The sequence below is a fragment of the Amborella trichopoda genome, chromosome 6, assembly GCF_054954075.1.
Source record: "Amborella trichopoda isolate Santa Cruz 75 chromosome 6, AtrichopodaSantaCruz75HAP2 v2.0, whole genome shotgun sequence".
In the NCBI taxonomy this organism is placed as follows: Eukaryota; Viridiplantae; Streptophyta; class Magnoliopsida; order Amborellales; family Amborellaceae; genus Amborella; species Amborella trichopoda.
This window is the reverse complement of record NC_142341.1, coordinates 6011646-6032857: the sequence shown is the minus strand read 5'-3', so window position 1 is coordinate 6032857 and position 21212 is coordinate 6011646. Positions and strand designations below refer to the sequence as shown.

General features: G+C 36.4%; 2 protein-coding genes across 2 annotated transcripts; both read left to right on the top strand.

Moving 5' to 3' along the window:
- The first annotated feature begins 1588 nt into the window (after nt 1-1588).
- On the top strand, nt 1589-6814 carry LOC18434362 (protein AUXIN SIGNALING F-BOX 2). Its single transcript, XM_006844434.4, has 3 exons — nt 1589-3050; nt 4030-4522; nt 5095-6814. Exons 1-3 carry the CDS (start codon nt 2599-2601, stop codon nt 5875-5877), a joined length of 1728 nt encoding a protein of 575 aa, XP_006844497.1. The 5' UTR covers nt 1589-2598; the 3' UTR covers nt 5878-6814.
- A 10470-nt stretch (nt 6815-17284) lies between these two features.
- LOC18434363 (nucleolin) lies at nt 17285-18307 on the top strand. Its single transcript, XM_006844435.4, has one exon. The coding sequence runs from the start codon at nt 17357-17359 to the stop codon at nt 17984-17986; it is 630 nt and encodes a 209-aa protein (XP_006844498.1). The 5' UTR covers nt 17285-17356; the 3' UTR covers nt 17987-18307.
- The last annotated feature ends 2905 nt before the right edge of the window (nt 18308-21212 follow it).

Here is a 21212-nt window from a genome sequence, read left to right as displayed (position 1 = left end):
CTTTCATAAACCTTGTCTACACTATTTTTTCTCAATTTTATCATTTTATCAAAATAGTTTTTACGGTAGTCGTATTACCGTGAAGGCTCTATCATTACGGTACTTTAAGTAATGTAACGCAGTAGTCATTATAGTACTTTAAGTAATGTAACGCAGTAACCATTACGGTGATGCGACAACTGTAAAAACTATTTTAGTAAAAAAAAGCCAAAATTGAAAAAAATGGTGTGGACGAAATTTATGAAAGTTGATGATTTTATTTCTAATTAGACAAAAAATAATATATATTTTTGATAATTTTCTTAATTTAAAATCCTAAAAAATATTGTAAAAAAGTTTTTCAACTATGTTTAATCAATTGAACTTTTAACTGGATACTCCAATCAGTTAAAACACTTATTTTGATAATTTTTCAACCAAATAAGAGTTTCTCCTTTGACCAAACTAACCAAAACATGATCGGTGATCCAACCGGTCCCATAGAGTGGTCTATGGTAACAATGGTCATAACTACTATCATGGACAACATCGCATGGTGAAGCACAATATAATGCTCATGCCCAAAGTAATTTTGCCTTCTCAAGGATCATCACTCATCACCATCCAACAAGTCCTTGATTGGTGATGGAGAGATAGTGGGCCCACCTTGAATGCCATGTGATTCTATGTATCTCCTTCTACTTCACTACCACTTATTGGATGGTTATGGTCCTCACAGCTACATAACTCTGCTAAGGGTAACGATGGATGGGCCTGCTTGGCCCTTGTCTTTGTAGGGCCAGCCCAGAGGTAAATGAAGAAAAAATAAAAGAAAAAACAAGAACAAAAATGGCCGAGCCCAGCTAGCATTGGCGCTAGCTTTGCCACAGTTTGTAGCGCTCGGCCAGCCGGGCCTCGCTGACCTGCACGGCCCTTGTCTTTGTAGGGCCAGCCCAAAGGTAAATGAAGAAAAAATAAAAGAAAAAACAAGAACAAAAATGGCCGAGCCAAGCTGGCAGTGGCGCTAGCTTTGCCACAGTTTGTAGCGCTCGGCCAGGCGGGCCTCGCTGATCAGGCCCGGCCACCGAGCCTAACTCAAGCGGACCTGAGATTCGCAGTAGGTGCTTTTTCCCCTAGTTACATTAAGATTGGGTAATTATAATTAGTTAAAGTTCGACGTCAAGCTGTCTTTTCAAAAAACGAAAAGATTAAAAAACCTAGCGGACAAAAGAAGGATAACGAAATGGGCAGGGGTACTTTCGTCATTACCCAATACTGGGGCAATTAATAAACCTTTTTTTTTTGTTGCTGACAAATGTTCTTGCTTTTTATTTTGTCACTTTTGTTTCGCATTTGGTTTTTACTCGTGCGGGTGAAAAATATTGGGCACAAACTGTTCATAGAGAGGCAGATAAGGACCCATGCCTGCAGGTCCAACAGAGCAACTACGTACGGCTGAGATCTCTCCTTTGATATCCCTTACGCATATCTCACCGTCCGATTAGGATCTGAGGATAGGGTAGCTAACCCCCCTCCTTAACCAGAGTTGATAACTCAGGTTTGAAACAGACCCCAGGTTAAAGAGGAGAGAGAAAAAGGGCGTAGAGAGAGGTTTTGGGATAACATTTTGTTGCAGAGACTGAGAGGAGAGGGAAGATAACGGGGAAAAATCTCAGAGCTAGGGTTTGGAGCGTCTTCCCTTTCCTTTTATAGTAACTATTTTCACGTTATGATAAGCTTTCCCCTTGGATGTCAAGTCTTATTTTTCTGTAGATCTCAGAGGAAATCTTAGGTTTTTTTTTCTAAGGTTTTCACTGTGAAATCATTTTGACAATCATTCTCTCTGATTTTACTGGAATCTCTGTCTCTGTAATCTTCTTTCTTTTTCGTTAACTTCTTCACTAGATCGAATACTAGTCAGGGGCATTGAGCTTATTCAGCATAGAGAATCTCTGCATTTCTTTTCTGGACTTACAATGATGCCGTTTTTGTATCAAAAGTGAGAGCTTTTGCCCAAGGAGATCTGTCTCTTGCTCTTTTGTTTCCAGGTTTGGTATGTGTTCCTGATAAGCTTCAGAGCCGGTTCAAGGTTTCAGTAATGGAACTATTAGATTCCAAGTGGATATAAGAATATATTCAAGTTTATTATGATGTAAGCAGGTTCGAGTTTATCATGATGTATGAATCAGTTGCTGAAGTCCTATACCGATGTTATTTTCGTTTCTCGGATTTGCTTGTGTAGTTCATTCAAGTGATCATCATCAATGGAGATAGAAGATTTGTAGTGGTTATGAGGCAAGATCTGAACTTTTTGATAGTAGATGGATTGGTAATGGTTCTAAAGCATTGAGTCGCTCATCTCCTTTTCTGTATCTTTTAACAGTAATCAAGGTCAATCTGGCTCTGAAAGATTAGCAATGGATTTTTGAGTAGATCCATCTGTTGTGCTCTTTAACATTATTTCAGGCCGCAATAATTTGTCTGGTGCGATGAGATGATTTTCAGAGCATCTCCTCCCTGCATATTTCTTGTTTCAATAGATACGAAGTTCAGCGCTAGGGATACGTAGACTAGATTCAAGTGGAACCGGTGCATATTGTTGTGCAATACTGTAACATTATGACTTCATTTCCAGAAGAGGTTCTTGAACATGTATTCGATTTCATATCTTCACACAAGGATAGGAACTCTGTATCTGTGGTTTGTCAATCTTGGTTTAGGGTTGAGAGATGCTCACGGCGAAATGTATTTATAGGGAATTGTTATGCCACTAACCCGGAGAGGGTTATATCTAGGTTTCCTAGGGTTAAGGCCCTAAGTTTAAAGGGGAAGCCGCATTTTGCTGATTTTAACCTTGTTCCTCACGACTGGGGAGCTCATGTTTTACCATGGATTGAAGCCATGGCCAGGAGTTATCAATGGCTTGAGGAGCTTAAACTGAAGAGAATGTTGATAACTGATGATTGCCTTGACCTCATTTCCCATGCCTTTCCAAATTTCAAGGCTTTGGTGCTTATTTCATGTGAGGGGTTCTCGACAGATGGTCTGGCTTCCATTGCGGCAAACTGCAGGTTTCTTCTCTTCTTGTTATCAATTTTAATGATGCTTTTGTCTTCTTTTTTTTTTTTTTCTGATATAGCTTTGCATGAATTTGATGGGTTACTTTTGTCTGTTGTTATATTGTTACCCTCTGTTATTTTGCTGTGAAGATATTTTTATTGCGTTAGGATTTTGCTTTTTTGATATCTGTGATTTCCTTTTTGGTTAAGTTTTATTTTGTTTTGTGGTGATGTGAGATTCCTTCATGTGAGATGTTACTGGAAAGAATTTGGTTTCTCTTATTATTTTGAAGTAAGAAAGGACATGTTAAGGGTTCTTGTTCTTATTCACTTTGTAATGCAAACGTATTAGCATTCTGGAGAATTCTGTTGGAATAAGCACATTTTATTGCGTTTGTTTGTTCGGATTTTAGACATTTTAGAACCTTCAAATTGTTTGAATTTCTTTGAAGAAGTAATGCACTTTTGTGATGTTCATTTTATGTGTTCATCTTACATTGGGCATTGTTTCACTCTAATTGGGGTTGTTTCTATTGTAGCTGTTATTTGTTTTTTTTCTTACGAGTGGTATGCAATCTGATGCTTGGTTTTACTTCCCTTGGAAATAGTAATACTCAAAATCACTCTCTCTCTCTCTCTATCTATTTATCTATATATACTGAATATCTTCTGCTATGGCAGTTGTTTCGATTTTCTACTGTTTTCATCTTGCACTTTCATTTTTTTCTTCTGTCATTTCATTTTTCGTAATTATAACTGTTTCTGAAGATTTAAGTGTTTCTTGGATGCCTTCTATCCTACCTTCTCCGGAGTTGCTTGAAATGTGTTCCTAGAGAAACCTCTCTCTCTCTCTCACACACACACACATGTGCTGTGCATTGAATCTAATCTCTCTCTCTCTCTCTCTCGATACATTTTTGTCTGTGTCGTAGTTGTTGTTGTATTACCTTTTGACAAATTAATGTTCATACTCCACTATCCTCTTGTACAGGAACCTTAGAGAGCTTGATTTACAAGAATGTGAGATTGAAGAGAAAAACACCCCCTGGCTCAGCTGCTTTCCTGAGACCTGCACATCCCTTGTCTCTCTAAATTTTGCCTGCCTCAAAGGAGAGGTGAACCCAGCTGTTCTTGAGCGTCTTGTAGCAAGATGCCCTAATCTCAAGAGCCTAAAAATGAATCGCTCAGTGCCTTTGGAGATGCTCCATAAGATCCTTGCTCGAGCGCCCCAATTAGTGGAACTTGGTACTGGAGCATTTACACAGGAACCACGTTCCGAGCATTATATCAAGCTTTTCAATGCTTTCCACAATTGCAAGAATATTAAGAGCCTTTCTGGTTTTTGGGAGGTGGCCCCAGTGTATCTTCCGTCCATTTACTCTGTTTGTGCGAACCTCACATCTCTCAACCTCAGTTATGCATTGATCCAGGGCCCAGAACTCATCAAGCTTATTCAACAGTGCCACAAGCTCCAACGCCTCTGGGTATGTCAGTCTTATAAGAGAAGAGACGGGGTGGGCATAGGCGTAATTGAATTGACTATGTTACTTGGGAGAGAAAAACTTGAACTGATTTTTTTTTTTTTTAGTAAAGCATGACTGATGGTTCCTTGGTCTGAACTGATTTTGCATATGTTTTCCACTTTTTCTCCTTTCTTCCTTCCATGTGAGTGAGAGTAGGAAGTTTGTGTGTGTGTGTGAGAGAGGGAGAGAGATGCAAGTGTGCACACATGAGCCAGAGCTGGAAAGAAAGGGGTGGAGAGTGTACATTTGCATGTATGACAGATGGAGTGAGTGGCAAATTGAAATAAGTGGGATGTGTGTGAGAGAGACACGAATGGGAGTGAGAGAGCATGAAGTGTGTACTGAAAGAGACTAGTGTGTGTGTGTGAGAGAGACACGAATGAGAGTGAGAGAGCATGAAGTTTGTACTAAAAGAGACTAGTGTGTTTGTGTGTTTGAGAGAGAGAGAGAGTCTTCATTCATGGGACTTTCTTTTTTCTTGAGAGAGAGATGCTTATTTCTTCTTATTGTTGCTGACATCCAAATTTCCACAGATCCTGGACTTCATAGAGGACAAGGGTCTTGAGGCAGTGGCATCCACCTGCAAGGACCTTCAAGAGCTGCGTGTCTTCCCCTCCGACCCCTTTGGCCACCACCAACACCCCAACCCCTATGTTACCGAGCGGGGCCTTGTTGCTGTTGCTCAAGGCTGCCCCCGCCTGCATTCCCTTCTCTACTTCTGCCGCCAGATGACCAATGCTGCCCTCACCACCATCGCTCGCTCTTGCCCTAATTTCACCCGCTTTCGCCTTTGCATCATCGAACCTCACACCCCCGACCACTTGACAAGGCAGCCCCTTGACGAAGGCTTTGGCTCAATTGTTAGAGAATGCAAATCTCTCCAGCGCCTCTCTGTCTCTGGCCTTTTAACTGACCAAGTCTTCCTCTACATTGGTATGTATGGTAAGAAGCTCGAGATGTTATCCGTAGCCTTTGCTGGTGAGTCAAACAAGGGGATGCAATATGTGCTTAGAGGGTGCTCAAGCTTGAGGAAGTTGGAGATTAGGGATAGTCCTTTTGGGGATGAAGCTTTACTTACTGGAGTGGGGAAGCTCGAAACAATGCGATCCCTTTGGATGTCGGGGTGTGAGGTGAGTTATGGGGGGTGTAAGGAATTGGCGGAGAGAGCGCCTGGTTTGAATGTGGAAGTAATGAGTGAGAGAGAGTGTAGGTTTATTGGGAGCCCGGTTAGGGAGCATAGGGTTGATAAGGTTTATGTGTATCGAACATTGGTAGGGCGAAGGGAGGACATGCCAAACTTTGTATGGAAGGCGTAGAAAGAGAGCCTAGAGAAACAGGGTATGCGCATTAGTTGATGGCTGGGATGTTGCTACCCTCTTTACCCCAGGTTTGTATGGTCGGCTTCTACTTTAGTTTTGGTTCTTTTTTCTTATTTTTTTCTTATTCCTTTCCTTTTCATTTGAGCAGTTTGTGGGAATGAGGGTGGAGGGATTGGTATCTTATTGTAGCCAATGTAATGATTTATCCTCTGCTTATCTCTCTCTTGGGAGGAAAATAGGAATTTCTGATTGTGGATGGTATTAGGTCTCTCTCGTGAGAATTTTCATTGTGGTGTTTTTGCTAGCACCCCTCTATCTTTCATGAAGGACCCATGTTGGATATTTTAACCTGTCTCCCTTACTGATTCCTAATATAGTTTTGGAGCAATCTACGTCTTCTGGGAGCTAGATTATGTGAATTTTTTAGAGATTTAAGCCGGTTTCACCATACCTCACAAAAATGGGAAAACTCAGGATTGTGCTCATGGTTTGGAGTATAATTGAGAATATGATTTCTGGTATCAGTGAGAAGGGTGATCAGCTGTGGGTTTCTGAAATCTGTTGTGGTTGGGAGAGACGCCATGGGTAAAAATGTACCGGTAGTGAGGAGTTTGTGACTGAAAGAGTAAATGGGATTTGGGTCAGTGAGAGAGTGGTGAAAGGTGGCTGGCCTTCCGACTGAATGCTTTTTTGTGTAGGTTGGGTCCTCGTGTCCTCCATCATTTCTTCCATTATCCATTTGGTTCGGTCACGATCAGAGCTTTCCTTTTGTTTCCTTTTACCTCATTGAAGAGAGAGAGAGAACTAGAGAGAAAATGGGGCAGCTTTTTAGACTTGTTTTTAATGCCTGTGGACTCCATGATAATTAATTTACTTGCTTGACTAGATCTCCTGAACCTTGACTTTAATGGATAAATGAAGAGATTTCGTGTCCTTTTTTCCTTGGCTTTTTGATTCTCTCGCTCTGGTTAATGGCTCAGCATTGAGACCTGGTATATGATGCCAGTATGACCCACTTGATGGGCCTATGGTTGTATTTACTTTTGGTGACTCTCCGAGGTAGTCAATAATGTTAGCGATGGTCCCTTGAAGTTATGATAGATTCTCTCGTTTGATGATGGGACTCGGTTTTCGGTGCATGGTACTCGCAAAAGAGAGAGAGAGAGAGAGAGAGTAATGATAAAAATCGTTGAGAGAGCGAAAGCAGCAGTGATGAGTGTGGTGAGGTGAATTGAAGCTGGATCTGGAGGGTCCAATGCCTGCTTTCCGATGTTATTGAATTCTCACCACGTTGGGTCGTGGTGGTAGCACCCCCAGGCTCTGGTCACTATGTTATCATTTTCATCACAATGCCTCGCTAACACTTTCAAAAAATTGACGACTCAACTGGAAAAAATGGGTAGGGACCTGTTTTATCTTTTGAATTACCCAAAAGAAAAAAAAAAAAAAAAGAATAATAGGGAGAAAAATTGACTCCTAAACCAAAAAAAAATGGGTAGGGCCTGTTGTTCCATTGAATTACCCCAAAAAAAAAAGAAAAAAGAGAGTAATAGGGAGAGGTGGTGATTTTTGTGTGAATGTTCAAAACAGAAAAAGAAAAAGGGAGAGGCTGGAATATTTCAGTCGTTTGTAAGCTCAGATCACAAATTTTCAATGGAGAAGTATGGAATAAAGCTACTTACCTTTTGCACATAGTGGTAACAATTAATCTTTTGTGCAAAGTGGTAATAATTGGGTGGATGTAATTATATTATTGATCAAGTTCAAAGTTAAAATAAAAAAAATATATCAAATTTTGTGATGCACTCGAGCTATCAAAATTTGAATAGTTATAAGTAATCTCTTTGTACAATATGGAAATGGTCTTATTGTGTACACACACAGCAACTATCATACAATGGTTTCATCCAAAGAACCCTTTCTCTCCATCCCAGGAAACCCAACCCTGCCTCATCCCCCTCTCTCAAGCCTATTTCCCAATATACTGTCATAGGAAACATTAAAGATCATTGAGGGGCAAGAAGGCTGCAATTCTCTCCCTCTCTCTCTCATGTAGAACTGGAAAGAAGGCTATAATCTCTCTCAATAAGAGAGTCTTATGAGAGATGATACTAGGGATGGCAACGGCAGGGCTGCCGTGCCAGGCCTGCCCATAGTCCAACAACCCTAGTTTCCATAAGGCCAGACTTGGCCCAGCACTAGCCTTATCCGGATTGGGTCAGTCATGGCATAAGCCCAGCCCCGCTCTGCTCAGCTCTAAACTCGAGTGATATTATGTGGCCTAGTCCCTAGTTTTTTAGGGCTGAGGTGGGCCGGGGCACTGACCATTGCCACCCCTAGAAGATACATGTGTGGAGGGAAAGGTTTTATGGCTGGTTGAGCATGAAACAGAGAGTGAGAGTGTTCGGGACATTCTAAGGCTGCGATTGGGTTGGGGGCTGGATTTGCTTTTCCTTGTCTTGTCGCTGCCCTTGGAGCTTTAAAACAACTTTTTGAGATGGTGGCATCGTCACTCTTGTTGCTTTGCCTCTAGGCAAGTTTCAGAGGCCACTATTTCGTTCTCCATCATGCATATTCTCCCCTCTTCTTTTTGAGGCAAAGGCTGACCAGAAAAATGACCCTTTTACTGTTATTCTAAACTTAGATAAGCATCTTTCACTAAAGGAAATGACGTATTTTTCAATGAATTGTGAACCCATTGGTTCATGGTTCTCTATCAAAGGATTAGGTTTCTCCTACGTAAGATGAATGATTTGATGTGTGGTCCTTCAGCAGCTTCTCTTGTTTAATGGGAAATGGTTTGTCCCTTGGAGCAAGGAGGTCCTCCTTTCTGGATTAGATCCTAAGATGCTACATGGGCATATGTGTTGTTTGCGGAGCATCTGAACAAATTGTATACTACAAGATCTTTATGGTCACGATCACCGTTGCGATATTCACAGCTTTGGGTGTGTGACAAAGTTCGAGAAAGTCAATGGATTCCTACTCAATTTCACATGAGTTTACTAAAAGTGATTGTGACTGTAGCAAAGGTTAATAATCTTTTTATATATTTTTATGATTATCTGAGTCTTATCTCAATTATTTGAGATCGGCTGTACGAATCATGTTTTGCCATTTTGTTCTATCAAGGATCATACCTTCAGTCAAACTATAAATTACCATATCTTTTCTCACTACTTCTTTCTATATAGTTTTGAGCCTTCTCTTTGTCCTTTTAAAGCCTTTTATTTAAACAAATTCACCCCTCCTAACTGATGTTGTATAAGGTCCATGTAGCATATTGGTTAGCACACTTAAGTCTATTTTCCCTCATCTTATAAAATTTAATGTTTGATTGCCAATTATTTTTATTTAAGTTTTATGGTGGTGGGTTTTTAGCACATGTAGCAAGGTTTTTGGTGCGCCTGCCGCATACTTATCTAAAAGTTGGTATCCTTCCAATTTTCGTGTTTCATATGGACTTCAAATTTCATAATTCAATAATTTCCACCACCATGTTCATGAATCTCTTGAAAATAAAAAAGTATTTTGAACTTTAAAACTATATTATCTTAAATTTTCTTTTTTGAGTCATTTATTTGTTGGAAGCGAAGTCATTCAACTAGGACTTCATTTACTCATCTCCCTTGTGTAAAAGGAAAATGTCGTATGTGTGAAGCCAAATCACACATGTGGGTATGAACTTCATTTGTTTATATATATATACTTTTCATCCTTATTTTTTATGCTATTGGATTGGTTTTGATCCAAGGGTTGGGGTGCATTGGTAGTCTCATGTTAAAAGGGTTTTTTCCCTTTTGTTTTAGTGAGAGAAGAGATGGACTCATACGGCTTGGCAGTGTCTTGTTTTTACCTTACTTTCTAGTTGAGAGAAAGTGAGAGAAGAAGGTCATTTTGTTGAGTTCTTGAAACCTTGTTGCAGGACCAGTTCTAGAGAAAGAAAGTATCCAAGAAGCACTCGTGTAGTGTATTTGATGTCTTGTTTTGAGTCTTGTTTTTAGAGAGATAAAATTGTTGTAAATTGGAGTTTTGAACTTTATTTTCTCTTGTAATCTCCATTGAATAAGTAAGTAAATGCTTGTATCATTATCCTATAAATGTAAGTCACAATTTGTGACTAAACTATGTTAAATCCTTATGTTACGTGATGAGGATGTTGTTGTATTTTCATTTCATGTTGTTGTTTTGATGTTATATTGTTTTCATTGTTGGTTTATGTGATTTTGGATGCAAAATATTGTTAATGTGACGCACCCCCTTTGTATCTCCACCACCTTTTGATCACTAACATAAAATTTATGTGTAGAACCTAAAGTACAAAACCTATTTTTTATAACAATATTACAATTTATCGTGGAGTTACTTAACTACTATTTACTAGTGGTTTAAAAAACGAATTGGTGCCCCGGATCGGACATCTCAAAAACCCATCCTGATCAGTAAATCGGCGGTTTGGATCAAGAACTGCCGAATCGGTCGGATTCGGCAATAAAAAAAATAATTTTTTTTATTAAAAACCATTATAAATATTTATAAATATTGTTTTTTAGGAATCCAATAAAAAATGGGGGTACTACATTATTAACTTTCTTTTTTTTCATCAATATGCGAATATTGAGATATTCTTTCCTTGTATGAACTTATGTTAACCATTAAATTTATATCACATAAAAGAAGAATCATAGAATTATTATGGATGAAGTATCTTATAATATCATTTAATTTCAAAAATATTATTAACAACTACAAAAAAAAATAGTATATTACATCAAGGTTTAAAAAATCAAAATTAGTGATTTTTTAAACACAGACCGAATTCAAAAGATAAGACATTATTTAAAAAATATTATTTAGAACAATAAGAAAAAATAATACATTACAAAATTTATAATACAAATAAATTAATAAATAAAATACAAGATTTGATTATAAATATATAATTATGAACTATAACATTATAATAAATATAAAAATAAAACCCCCATAAACTTTAATATTATGAAATTAACATATTTTTTAAAAAAAATATTCTAAAAATTAGAAAATAAAGATACCAAAATTCAAATATGATTGAAGGAAGAGATTGAAGAATACGCCAACTGCCAAGACACCAATAACCTCATATTTTGTGGCTTCTACAAACAAGCCCCTTGTTGGCCCTGTTAACCCTAGCTGACCTACGATTTTCAATTTAATTGACAGAGTTAAATGAGATGGATGGAAGACTTCTGAAGAGGAGAGGAGAGGCGATGAGCAAGTACATTACCAAGGCAAAGGAATTGTAGCTAGAGAATCTAGGGCTTTTCAAAGTTTTAGGGCCACATATAGGAAAAGATGGTCTTTAAAAGGAATGAGATGGAGAGAGATTAGGGTTTTTTAAAGTCATTGCTAGCTAGTTTAGGGGTTTTTGAAAGAGATTGTAGAGAGAGAGAGAGATGAAACAAAAGGGGTATACTGCTGCCCCCTTTCTTAATTTTTGTTCCAGCAATAATACTTGAATACTGTAGCAACTGGCCTTGGAACTTAGAACTCGAGTATGCTTTCTCGAATTTTACTGTAATTGGGCTCGTTGCTACAATACTCACAAGTGGCACACTCCCAATCTTGTACCTATTTACTGGCCTTTACTCGCCTCAACACCTTGCTGTGGTCGAGTCCGAGTCGATTTGGCCGAGTCTTGAAATATTGTATTAGTTATAGAAAAACAAGTGGTTGAGTCCGAGTCGATTTGGCCGAGTCTTGAAATATTGTATTAGTTATAGAAAAACAATTAAAAGGGGATTTGAACTTTAAAAGAGAGATAAAGGGTATAAAAGATTTTCTTTGGTAAACCATAAATCTATGGAGTAAATTTTTTTTGCATTAAATTTCTATGGTATTCCATGGACAATAGGGCATTGTTACATAGAATGGACTAGGAGGGCACGTGCTGCGCATGTTAATTGCGTCTATTTGTAAATATATATATATATATATATATATATATATATATATATATATAGTTGGATGACATTTGAGAGATTTTATTTAAAACTCTAAAACTCACCAGAACTCTAAAACTCACATTTTTATAAATTTTTTTTCAAAATGATTTGATAATGTAAAAATAAGTATCTATAGCAACAATAGTTTTCAATCTTTGCCTAAATAATGGAAAACTTATGTGAGTACGTAAAGGCAAATTGTCTCTCAATGAATGTTTTAGTGCCATGGTCCCTCTTTTTTTTTTTAGCCTCTACTTAATTTTTCTCTACCCTTTTCTTGATTCGTAAAACTTGGATACGAGAGGACTTACACCTGTTTTTTAAAGCTCTGACAGAAATCAGGTAATTAAATTTTGGGCATGAGAATTTTATGAATAAGTAGTATTTTAAAAATGGATAAACAGAGATTGGACTTATATATTACAAAGAAATTCAGGAAAAAAGTTAATAGCTATGCAAAGTGAGGTGGTTTTTAGGGTTCTTATATACGTGTGAAGGAATTGTTGATCTATCTCCACATGCATTTTAATATATAGATAATTACGTCTGGTTCATATTTGAAGCATGTGTAAATCTAACGGAAGGCAAATATCGTGGACATAGCATATGAGACTTCCTATAACCAAACAGTCAAATACTATACTTTTTTTTTTTAATCATAGTGCCTTAATCCTAGCAATTGTGAGGAGCACTGCATCATCTTCTACCATGTTTTTGGCTATCCTATTAGGAGCTATTCTGAATAAATATATACGCTAGATAGGATAGGTGTAGTTCATCTGAGGAGGGGTAAAAAAATCTCTTTTATTTATTTTTTAATAGGGTCTCGACTTTAGATTAATTTCCTGAAACTCTTTGACTTGTGTTTCCTGCAGAAGTCTCAGTGTTTGTTTTACGTAAAGATGATTGCTTTGGAGAATATAATGCTTGGCAATTTTTGAGTGCATTGGAAGATAAAGAAGTAAGAAAATGACTCAAGAGGAAGGATTTTTGCAGCAAGGGCAGAGTTAGAAGAGGTTTGTAGCAGGTGAAGTGCGCTTTGTGATCTCGCAATAGGGTTTTGAGCAATTTCACTTATGCACGCGTGGCCACAAAATTCGACTGCATTTGTAGTTTTGTTTGTTTCATATACTTCAGGATAGTTACATTTGATTGTTGACTTCAGATAGATGATTGTGCTAGATTTGTTTTCAAACCTTCAACGTGAGCTTAATATGATCTATCCTCTGATTTTTTAGTAGGTTTTATTGCTTTATTATATCTCCCATTTATTCATGTTGCATTGCTTCCTTATTCTTAGATATGGGAGGAGACGCCGGTCTCATTTTATTCATTTATAGCTGAATATATTCAAATAAATGTTCTCTATTCTGCAATTTTTCTTTCTTATTCAGTTCATAAACCTCAAGTTTCGAGTCTTCAAACTATTTTGAAAGTGCATGGAGTTTCACACGTAATTCGTAAGTGTAACTTCAATGTAATCGAAACAAAAGATCAAAGTGATTTTCCTCCATTTTCCCGGTAAGTTGATGGCATTACACTAATGACCAATGTCTCTCTAGTGTAGCAATCACTCAGGTATTTGAAGATCAAATTGTTGGTATCCCCTCTTTTTCAACGAACTTCACATGACTCCAATCTTTGTTGTGTGAATATTTCAATATTTGTAAGGCATGGGGTTTGTTAAAATGAGCTTTAAATACATATGAACAACAATTTGGGCATGGGGTTACTTTATACAGTTGCAGAGTTGTGTACAGAATTTACACACAGAAAATTGTTTAAACGCCTGCAAATGTACAATTTAAGACCTCGTCGAATCAAATGCAATGTATTTATCAAAAATGTTATGCAAAGCATTGTTGTAATCTATTTCTAGCATTGTTGTAATCTATTTCTATCTGGTATTGTTGTTTTTTGGTTCAATACACTTGTTTGTCACTTCAAGCACCAATTTTCAAAGCATTGTCGTAATCTATTTCTACCTGGTATTGTTGTTTTTTTCTTTCAACGCACTTGTTTGTCACTTCAAGCACCAATTTTTCAACTTCTAGTTCGTATTCAATCGTCTCTATGCCATGGGTTAGAAGAATCCGTGAAATTTATGAGATTTTGTTGTACGTGCATAACGAATAAATGAATGAAAGAGTATAAATAAAAAGAATATATTTAAAAAATTTTATTCAATCAGCATATTGACTTCATAAGAAGCTATGATGTACTTTACAAGAAATATGAGATGAAAGGTCACCATGGATGCATAAAAGGCCAAAATACGTGTGGTATACTTTTTACGCGCAAAAGTTTTTATAAGAGGCGAAATATGATTCAAGAAATTTAAATATTTCCTTAAAATTATTAGAACATATATAGACAAAAGCGGTTCTATTTCAATATTTGTAAGGCCTAAGGGTTGTGAAAATGAGCTTCAAATAGATATGAAGAACAATTTGGTCATTGGAACTATTTTATATACAGTCGCAAAGCAGTGTACAGAATTTACATAGAGAAAAGTATTTAAACACTTGCATATATACAATTGAAGTCATCGTGGAATCGAATGCAATGTATTATAAAACATGTTATGCAAAGCATTGCTGTAATCTATTTCTACCTGGATGAGTTCCTAGTATTATTATCTTTTTCATTCAACACGCATGTTTGTCACTTCAAAGCACCAATTTTTCAACTGCTAGTTCGTATTCAGGCATCTCTTATGTTATGGGTTAGAAGCATCTATGAATTTTTTGAGATTTTTCTATAGTTGCATAATGAATAAATGAATGAGAGAGTATAAATAAAAGAATTTATTTAAAAAGACTGATTTTTATAGCTATGTCATTCTCTTAAGTATATATTAAGAGAGAGATTTGAATTTCCAGGTGGTTGCATACTAAAGAAATGAATGACAAAGAAACAATAAATATATAAAAATAAATTTATTTATAGCTCATTTTTTTTTAATGATAAAAAAAGAGAGTGAGTGAGAGAGAGAGAGAGAGACAAATAGAGAAAGAGAGATTAAAGTACTTGTTTTGAGATTTGGCTTAAAGTAGTGCATTCATGAGGACCTTTATTTATTTATTTATATTTTTTTTGGAGATCAGCAATAATATCATATTTTTTACTGAATTTCTCTCCGATTTTAGTGCATGGCGATTTTATGTAATTTCCAACATACAATATGGCCCGCTTGTCCAAAGAGGGACGTGAATCTAGCCTCTCTGTGGGCTGTGGATGCCTGCACCTCTCATTTTTCTAGAATATGTGCTTCTAGCTCGTGACCGTCTTCCTGTAACAGTGCCTTATAAAGTCAGGAAAATTGTTTCATGTGGGCTGGACCGTATTTCTACGAATGTGATCCAGAAAGTGTAAAGCATCCATCTTAACGATGGATGCATGTAGGTGTTCCATCTAAAAACAATGGAAACTAGCGCTCCAAATATTTTCTTACTAGAATTATTATTATTAAATTTTTAAATGTATTTATTTATTCTTATTCATGATCGCCATGTTAGAGATTACATGTTTTTAAAAATTAAATCTTAAAATCCATCTCAAAAATATATTTATTAAGATGCCTGCATTTTTACATATGCGAGCTTGGCCACATGGAACTGGTTCCAAGCTATAAAGTTTCCTTATAAACTGTATTCCAAAATTTCATAAAGTTTCCTTATAAATTGTATTCCAAAATTTCATAAAGTTTCCTTACAAACTGTATTCCAAAATTTCATACTCTAAATAACTCTTGAAGAGAGTATACGTACTGAAAGTTATTGATCCCAGGGGAGTATGAAAGTTATTGAACAATCACACCTAAAATTAAGGTTCTATGTTCTTACAGGACCGTAAAACATTCCTTACAAATCCTAAGTAAACAATAAAAGTGAGCGCGTATATTATGTTATACTCCTTTGGGAGTGTATTGTATACTTACTCCCTCAGAGCAGAGGATTAATTTTGGAAGATCTTTCCCTACGAAGTATAGAGAAATACCTAAAAACATTAGATGATTATATTAAAAAATTGATTTTTGAATTTTCTAGGCCCTTGCTATGCGATGGTAAGGCATTTTTTTTATTTTTCAAGTCCATAGTGATTGTAATTTGGAAGTTTTATTGAGCATGGTGTCTAAAATGCTGAGTCCTAAAAATACTCCTGGATTGGGTTTTGCGGCCCCAAAGGAGTGAATAGACAATATCCTTTTTTGAGAGCATGAAATCTTCCGGAGATTGAAAATCCGAAGGTACTATGCCAATTGATGATTTCCGATTATCAATATCTCTAATCATCCTTTTTAAAGTTATTTTCAAAAAAAAAAAGAAGCTGAAGTCACTTTGATTATTGAAAATCTAAAGTCACTATTGACTTTGGATTTTGAGTATCGAAAGCTGCATAAAAATCCAAATCAAGAGTATCTTCATATATTAAAAAATTCAAGAGTAACTTGAGATTTTCAATATTTGAATTTTGAAATAATTTTGATATTTTCCTAAAAATATCTCTAAAACAAATAATATGACTATAAATATTCATTTATTATGACTTTGGATTTTCAATCTCTAATGTCAAGATAAAATAAAAAAATGAAAAACTAACCCAAAAAAAAGAAAAATATCACACGTTATATAAAAGAGATATCGCAATTGCAATATACACAATATAACATCCCAAAGGCACTATATAAGGGGGTGTGGTTTTTATAAGGCTCATACTCTAAACAATCAAACTATGACGCACCTGCAAATGGTGCTGAGGAATGCTGTTTTAGTATAAAAAATCATTATAATGGTCTAAAAATTTATTTTAACCTCTAACTATAAAATTTAATGATTAAAAAACAGTGTAGATCAAGCATATTTATTAACACTTGAAAATCAACAGTCAAGACTCTAGATAATATATTATAAGATAGAAAAAGTTTATATAAGGATGCAACCTTATAATGTAGAACTACAGATGCACCTCAAGAATCCATCGGAAAAAGAAGTTTTAATGTTGAAAAACCCTTTGATTGATCATTTTCACATTGAGATGTATGACCATGAAAAATAAAAAGATTTTAAGTCTAAAAAATAATGCATTTGACAACATATTATCTACACCATCTATTTTCAAGAGTTTCATATGTTTATAGATTTACTTAGATTTTAACTATTTTTAAAATTTTAAATTTTATAATACAAAATTTAAAATTTATTTATTTTATCATGTCCATAAATCTTAGATAGAGATGATGAAATTGAGAGACTTTCAACATCAAAACAACCTCAAGTTTTGAAGTGAGTTTATGCGATAAAAAATAAACCCAAACTCTCTGATCACCCTCGTTCAGCAGAATCACAGGTGCACCAAACACTGAAACCAAAGCCACTTTAATATTAGGTTAGACTCCTCAAACCCAAACAGAGATTGCCGCCACAAATAGGGAGCACCTCCTTCTCGCTCTCTAAAACCCTAGCCCCTCTTATCTTGACTTGAAACCCATGTCTGAGAACAATGACGATGCCATGGCAACGCTTGTTTCCAACCCTCAAGCGGAGCTCGAGGCTTCAGACTGTTGCAGGAAACGAAAACCAGAGGCCCCATTACCCCCCGAGCCGGAGAAAAACCCTAAATTTACCGATTCGCTCTCGATAAAGAAAGTACACAAGGAAGAAGCAGAAGAAAAAGAAAGAGTAGAAGCGAAAGAGGAAGAAGGAGAAGAATGCATAGAGAGAGAGGAGGAGGGGGTGAAGATTGTTGCCGAGCTTAAGGGGAAATGCTCTTCGGACTCTAATGGTAAGGGAAAGGCTAAAATGGGCGATAAGGGAAAGGGAAAAATGGAGGAAATTAAAAATGAAGATGACGATGATGATGGCGACGACAACGACGGTGATGATGGTTATGATGATGATAGTGAAGACTTATCAGATGATCCATTAACAGAGGTCGACCCCTCTAACATTCTACCACCCAGGGCTCGAAGGCAAGCCTCTGTTTATCCAGGGCCTTACCAGATTGATGATATTGATGATGATGATGATGATGATGATGAGGATGACGATGACGATGACCATTTGGATAGTGATGGTGATAGTGATGAAGGTGACGATGATGACGGTGATAGTGAGTGATCTTCGTGCTTAATTGAGGGTAAGAGGAAGATGAACATCCTCATATGAAGATGATGGTGGTGTTGATAGTGATGATGATGATGGAACACCAATTTTTGATGTGCTATGCTTTGAGGTGGAGTGTTGGCTTGGGGAACAGATACTGTATGTGTTCTGATACTCTCTCTCTAGACTTGAGAATGCAGAGATTCTGATATGAATGGCTGAAATTGCTTTTTGTAGTGGTTATGTTCTCTATGGTTACCAAAATACTGCATTTTATGCGGCATTAATGTTGATCCAACTTCAAATTATAATGCGTATTATATTCTTGTCTATTTAGATTCTGGTGTTTGACTTAGAAAATTGTCTTTCTACTTTAGTTTTCTTTTCATTTATAATATAGTCACATTATGCAAAGTTTTTTAACATTTCTTCTGTTTGCTTCTTTTGTTTCAACTTGGCCATTTGGTAAGTGGATTGTTTGGTACATTATAATGTATTATTTGGTTTGAGACTTGGAAAATTTTTAACAGACTATCCAAGAAAAAAATGTGGCATTGTAGATTTAACTTGCGAATAGAACTTAAAGAAAAATCAAGAATAACTAGCAAATAGTTTGAAAGATGTAGTTTATGTGATGCACGTGATAATGATTAAACAAATTTCGTGTTGAGGGTAGGTAGCCATAAGCTTCCCATAACCATTATAACATGTGGCGTATGCATAGATTTTTTGTGAAAGTTTTTCTGATGGTTCAGGATTTCATGGTTAATACAGATAGAATATTTCTATAGACTATGGTATCAGCCCTTCTGTAGCTGTATATTGTATTGGATCCTGCAAAATGTTATGATGATGGGTGTCAATTCGTGAGGATATCGATATGAAAATTTTGTGCATCACTGAAATTATGACTCAAAGCTTTTCTAGACTTGGCGAATTGTGTGACTTCACAATTATTATCTATTAACACTATCTGACAGACTTGCTAAAAGCACAACTATGTTTTCCTTTATGGCAGAGAAGGAAACACATTATAGGCACGTTTCTTTAGGAGCAAAAACTACATTGGCCATTAGAAGGTTCCAAGTAAATATATGAATAATCGAAAACTCAAAAGCTCATATCCCTTAATATACTCCTTTTCACATGCACATACAGACACTACACTGATGAGATGTCATAGAAGGGTGGGCTGCAATGGTATGAGAAATATACTGCCTTAGAGGTCTCATATATCTAGTGCTAATTCTGACAAAATATTTTTTTCACATAGATTTGTTATGAATATGCTACGGCAACATCAATTTGATTGAAGCCTTTTGCCATTGCAGCAAAGGTTTTCCTAGAGACTATTGATTGAAACCCTTTATAACTTTGGTAACCTTTGTATTTATCTTTAGTCCTTCCTAATTCATTTTTAGTTTTTATGTTCATCCTCTCTAAATGGCTTCATTGAAAGGAAAGTGAGCTAGAGTTTCATGTTTGATGTTTAAGAGTACTTCAATGTACCAATACTTGCAACTCTGGCTCCACTTTGTTTGTCATCTTCCCTTCGTCTTGGCCTTTATGTAGAAATATATATGTATGTACAAAACATGCAATATAATCTCATATAGTATAGTGTGACTTACTATAATTCAATAGGTTTTCATACTAAGAGAAAACGGAAAGCAAAATATCTACTCTCTATTCTGGAAAGATTAGCCAAGTGCAAAGGCATAAGAACTAGCTGATTTACAATAGTACAGTATGGTCAAAGCAAACCACATTTTGGATGACTTTTGCAATTTGCAAATCATTTTTTTTAAGACAAAACCTAAAGGAATTGTTATACCTCGTACTATCTCAATTCTCACAGTTTGAGTTTTCTTTTATATTTAATAATTATTTGTTGATAATATATGATTGGCCTCATGTTTTTCCATTTGCCAATTTGAGTTCATGGAACCCTTCTACTGATATGGGGGTGTTGGGGCTTTGTTTGGGATTTACAGGGCTAAAATTATCTAGAAGAGGTAAATGCTTCCTTGGTTACCTAAAATAGTGCCAAATGAGGACTTGTGTAAATTTCACTACTTTAGCAAGTTTTATGTTACGTTGGCTTCTTTTAGAGTTTAATTTATTGCATGTAGTTGCAACTTGTGGTTTCATTTGCTGGGTTTTTAAAATGTGGTACTTTAAGAAATTGGTATGTAATGGAAAGGATGTTGTCTTGGTGTTATTGTTCCATTGCATGGTGCCAAGAAGCTTGCAGAGAGTCCTAAGCATATGATTTGGTTTACCAAATGAGGAGACTACTCCAAGAAAGGAATGATCTTGAAATTAATGTTATTCCATCATACAAGGAGTCCAAATAGGGTTACAATTTTATTGAAAAGAAATAAGAAAAAAGGTGGGAATCATTTGCTGCAAGGCGCTTCTTTTTCTTTTTCCTATAAGTGGCAATGATATGTTATATAAAGTGAGAGTTTTACAAAAGTCCTACAAGATGTCAGGGTGGCCGCCCACAAGCCAAGTGCTTTACAAAAATGTACCAAGATTTTCCTTAGGCTTTAGTAGATCGAAGAAAAAGGAGTTGAGAGATAGAGATGGAGAAAGAGTGAGATTGTTAGTGAGAGGAGTCATTTGTTAGGCAGCCCACATCGATGGGTGCTCTACATTTTCTATGGAGGGTAGAGAGAGGAAGGATAGGTGAAGGGAGGGGAGGTTAAGAAAGTGGTGGAGAGAGAGATAGGAGAAGAGATTGGATAGAGAAAGTGGTTTTAGCCAGCTTGATATGATCCATTTGGGTTCTGAGCGGTCCCTTCGTTTGCCATGGCTTCTGCCTGATATGCCTCTCTATGGATGTGGCGGATGGTGACCCTCAGTTCCCTGCAAAGATGTTTTATATTGTTAAAATAGGGAATAGGAGCCAGAAACACACTGCCCTCAATGATGCCTATGCAATGACATTGCTGCTGCCACCCTCTTCAACGATCTCCATGGTACAGAAAGGACGTAGGCTTCTTAGCTTGCTGGAATGTATGTTTTTCAAGTTAGAACTCCATAATATGGCAAACACTTCACAACTACTTATTATGGAGAACCTTTATCAGGTTTCAAATTGTAGCACTTTAATGCTCTTGTTGCATTGTGTAACTCTTTGTTTCTCACTCTTGACTTGGCGTTTTGGCCTTGCCCCTTGGCCATGTTCTTGGCCTGGATTTCGTTCAAGAATTTGACATTTATTACAAAGAGATAA

Excerpts from the sequence above, each read along its gene's own strand:
- LOC18434362 (XM_006844434.4), top strand. The coding sequence starts at position 2,599 with ATGACTTCATTTCCAGAAGAGGTTCTTGAACATGTATTCGATTTCATA. Across the intron at positions 3,051-4,029 it reads TCCATTGCGGCAAACTGCAG|GAACCTTAGAGAGCTTGATT; the intron begins GTTTCTTCTCTT and ends CCTCTTGTACAG. Across the intron at positions 4,523-5,094 it reads ACAAGCTCCAACGCCTCTGG|ATCCTGGACTTCATAGAGGA; the intron begins GTATGTCAGTCT and ends AAATTTCCACAG.
- LOC18434363 (XM_006844435.4), top strand. The coding sequence starts at position 17,357 with ATGTCTGAGAACAATGACGATGCCATGGCAACGCTTGTTTCCAACCCT.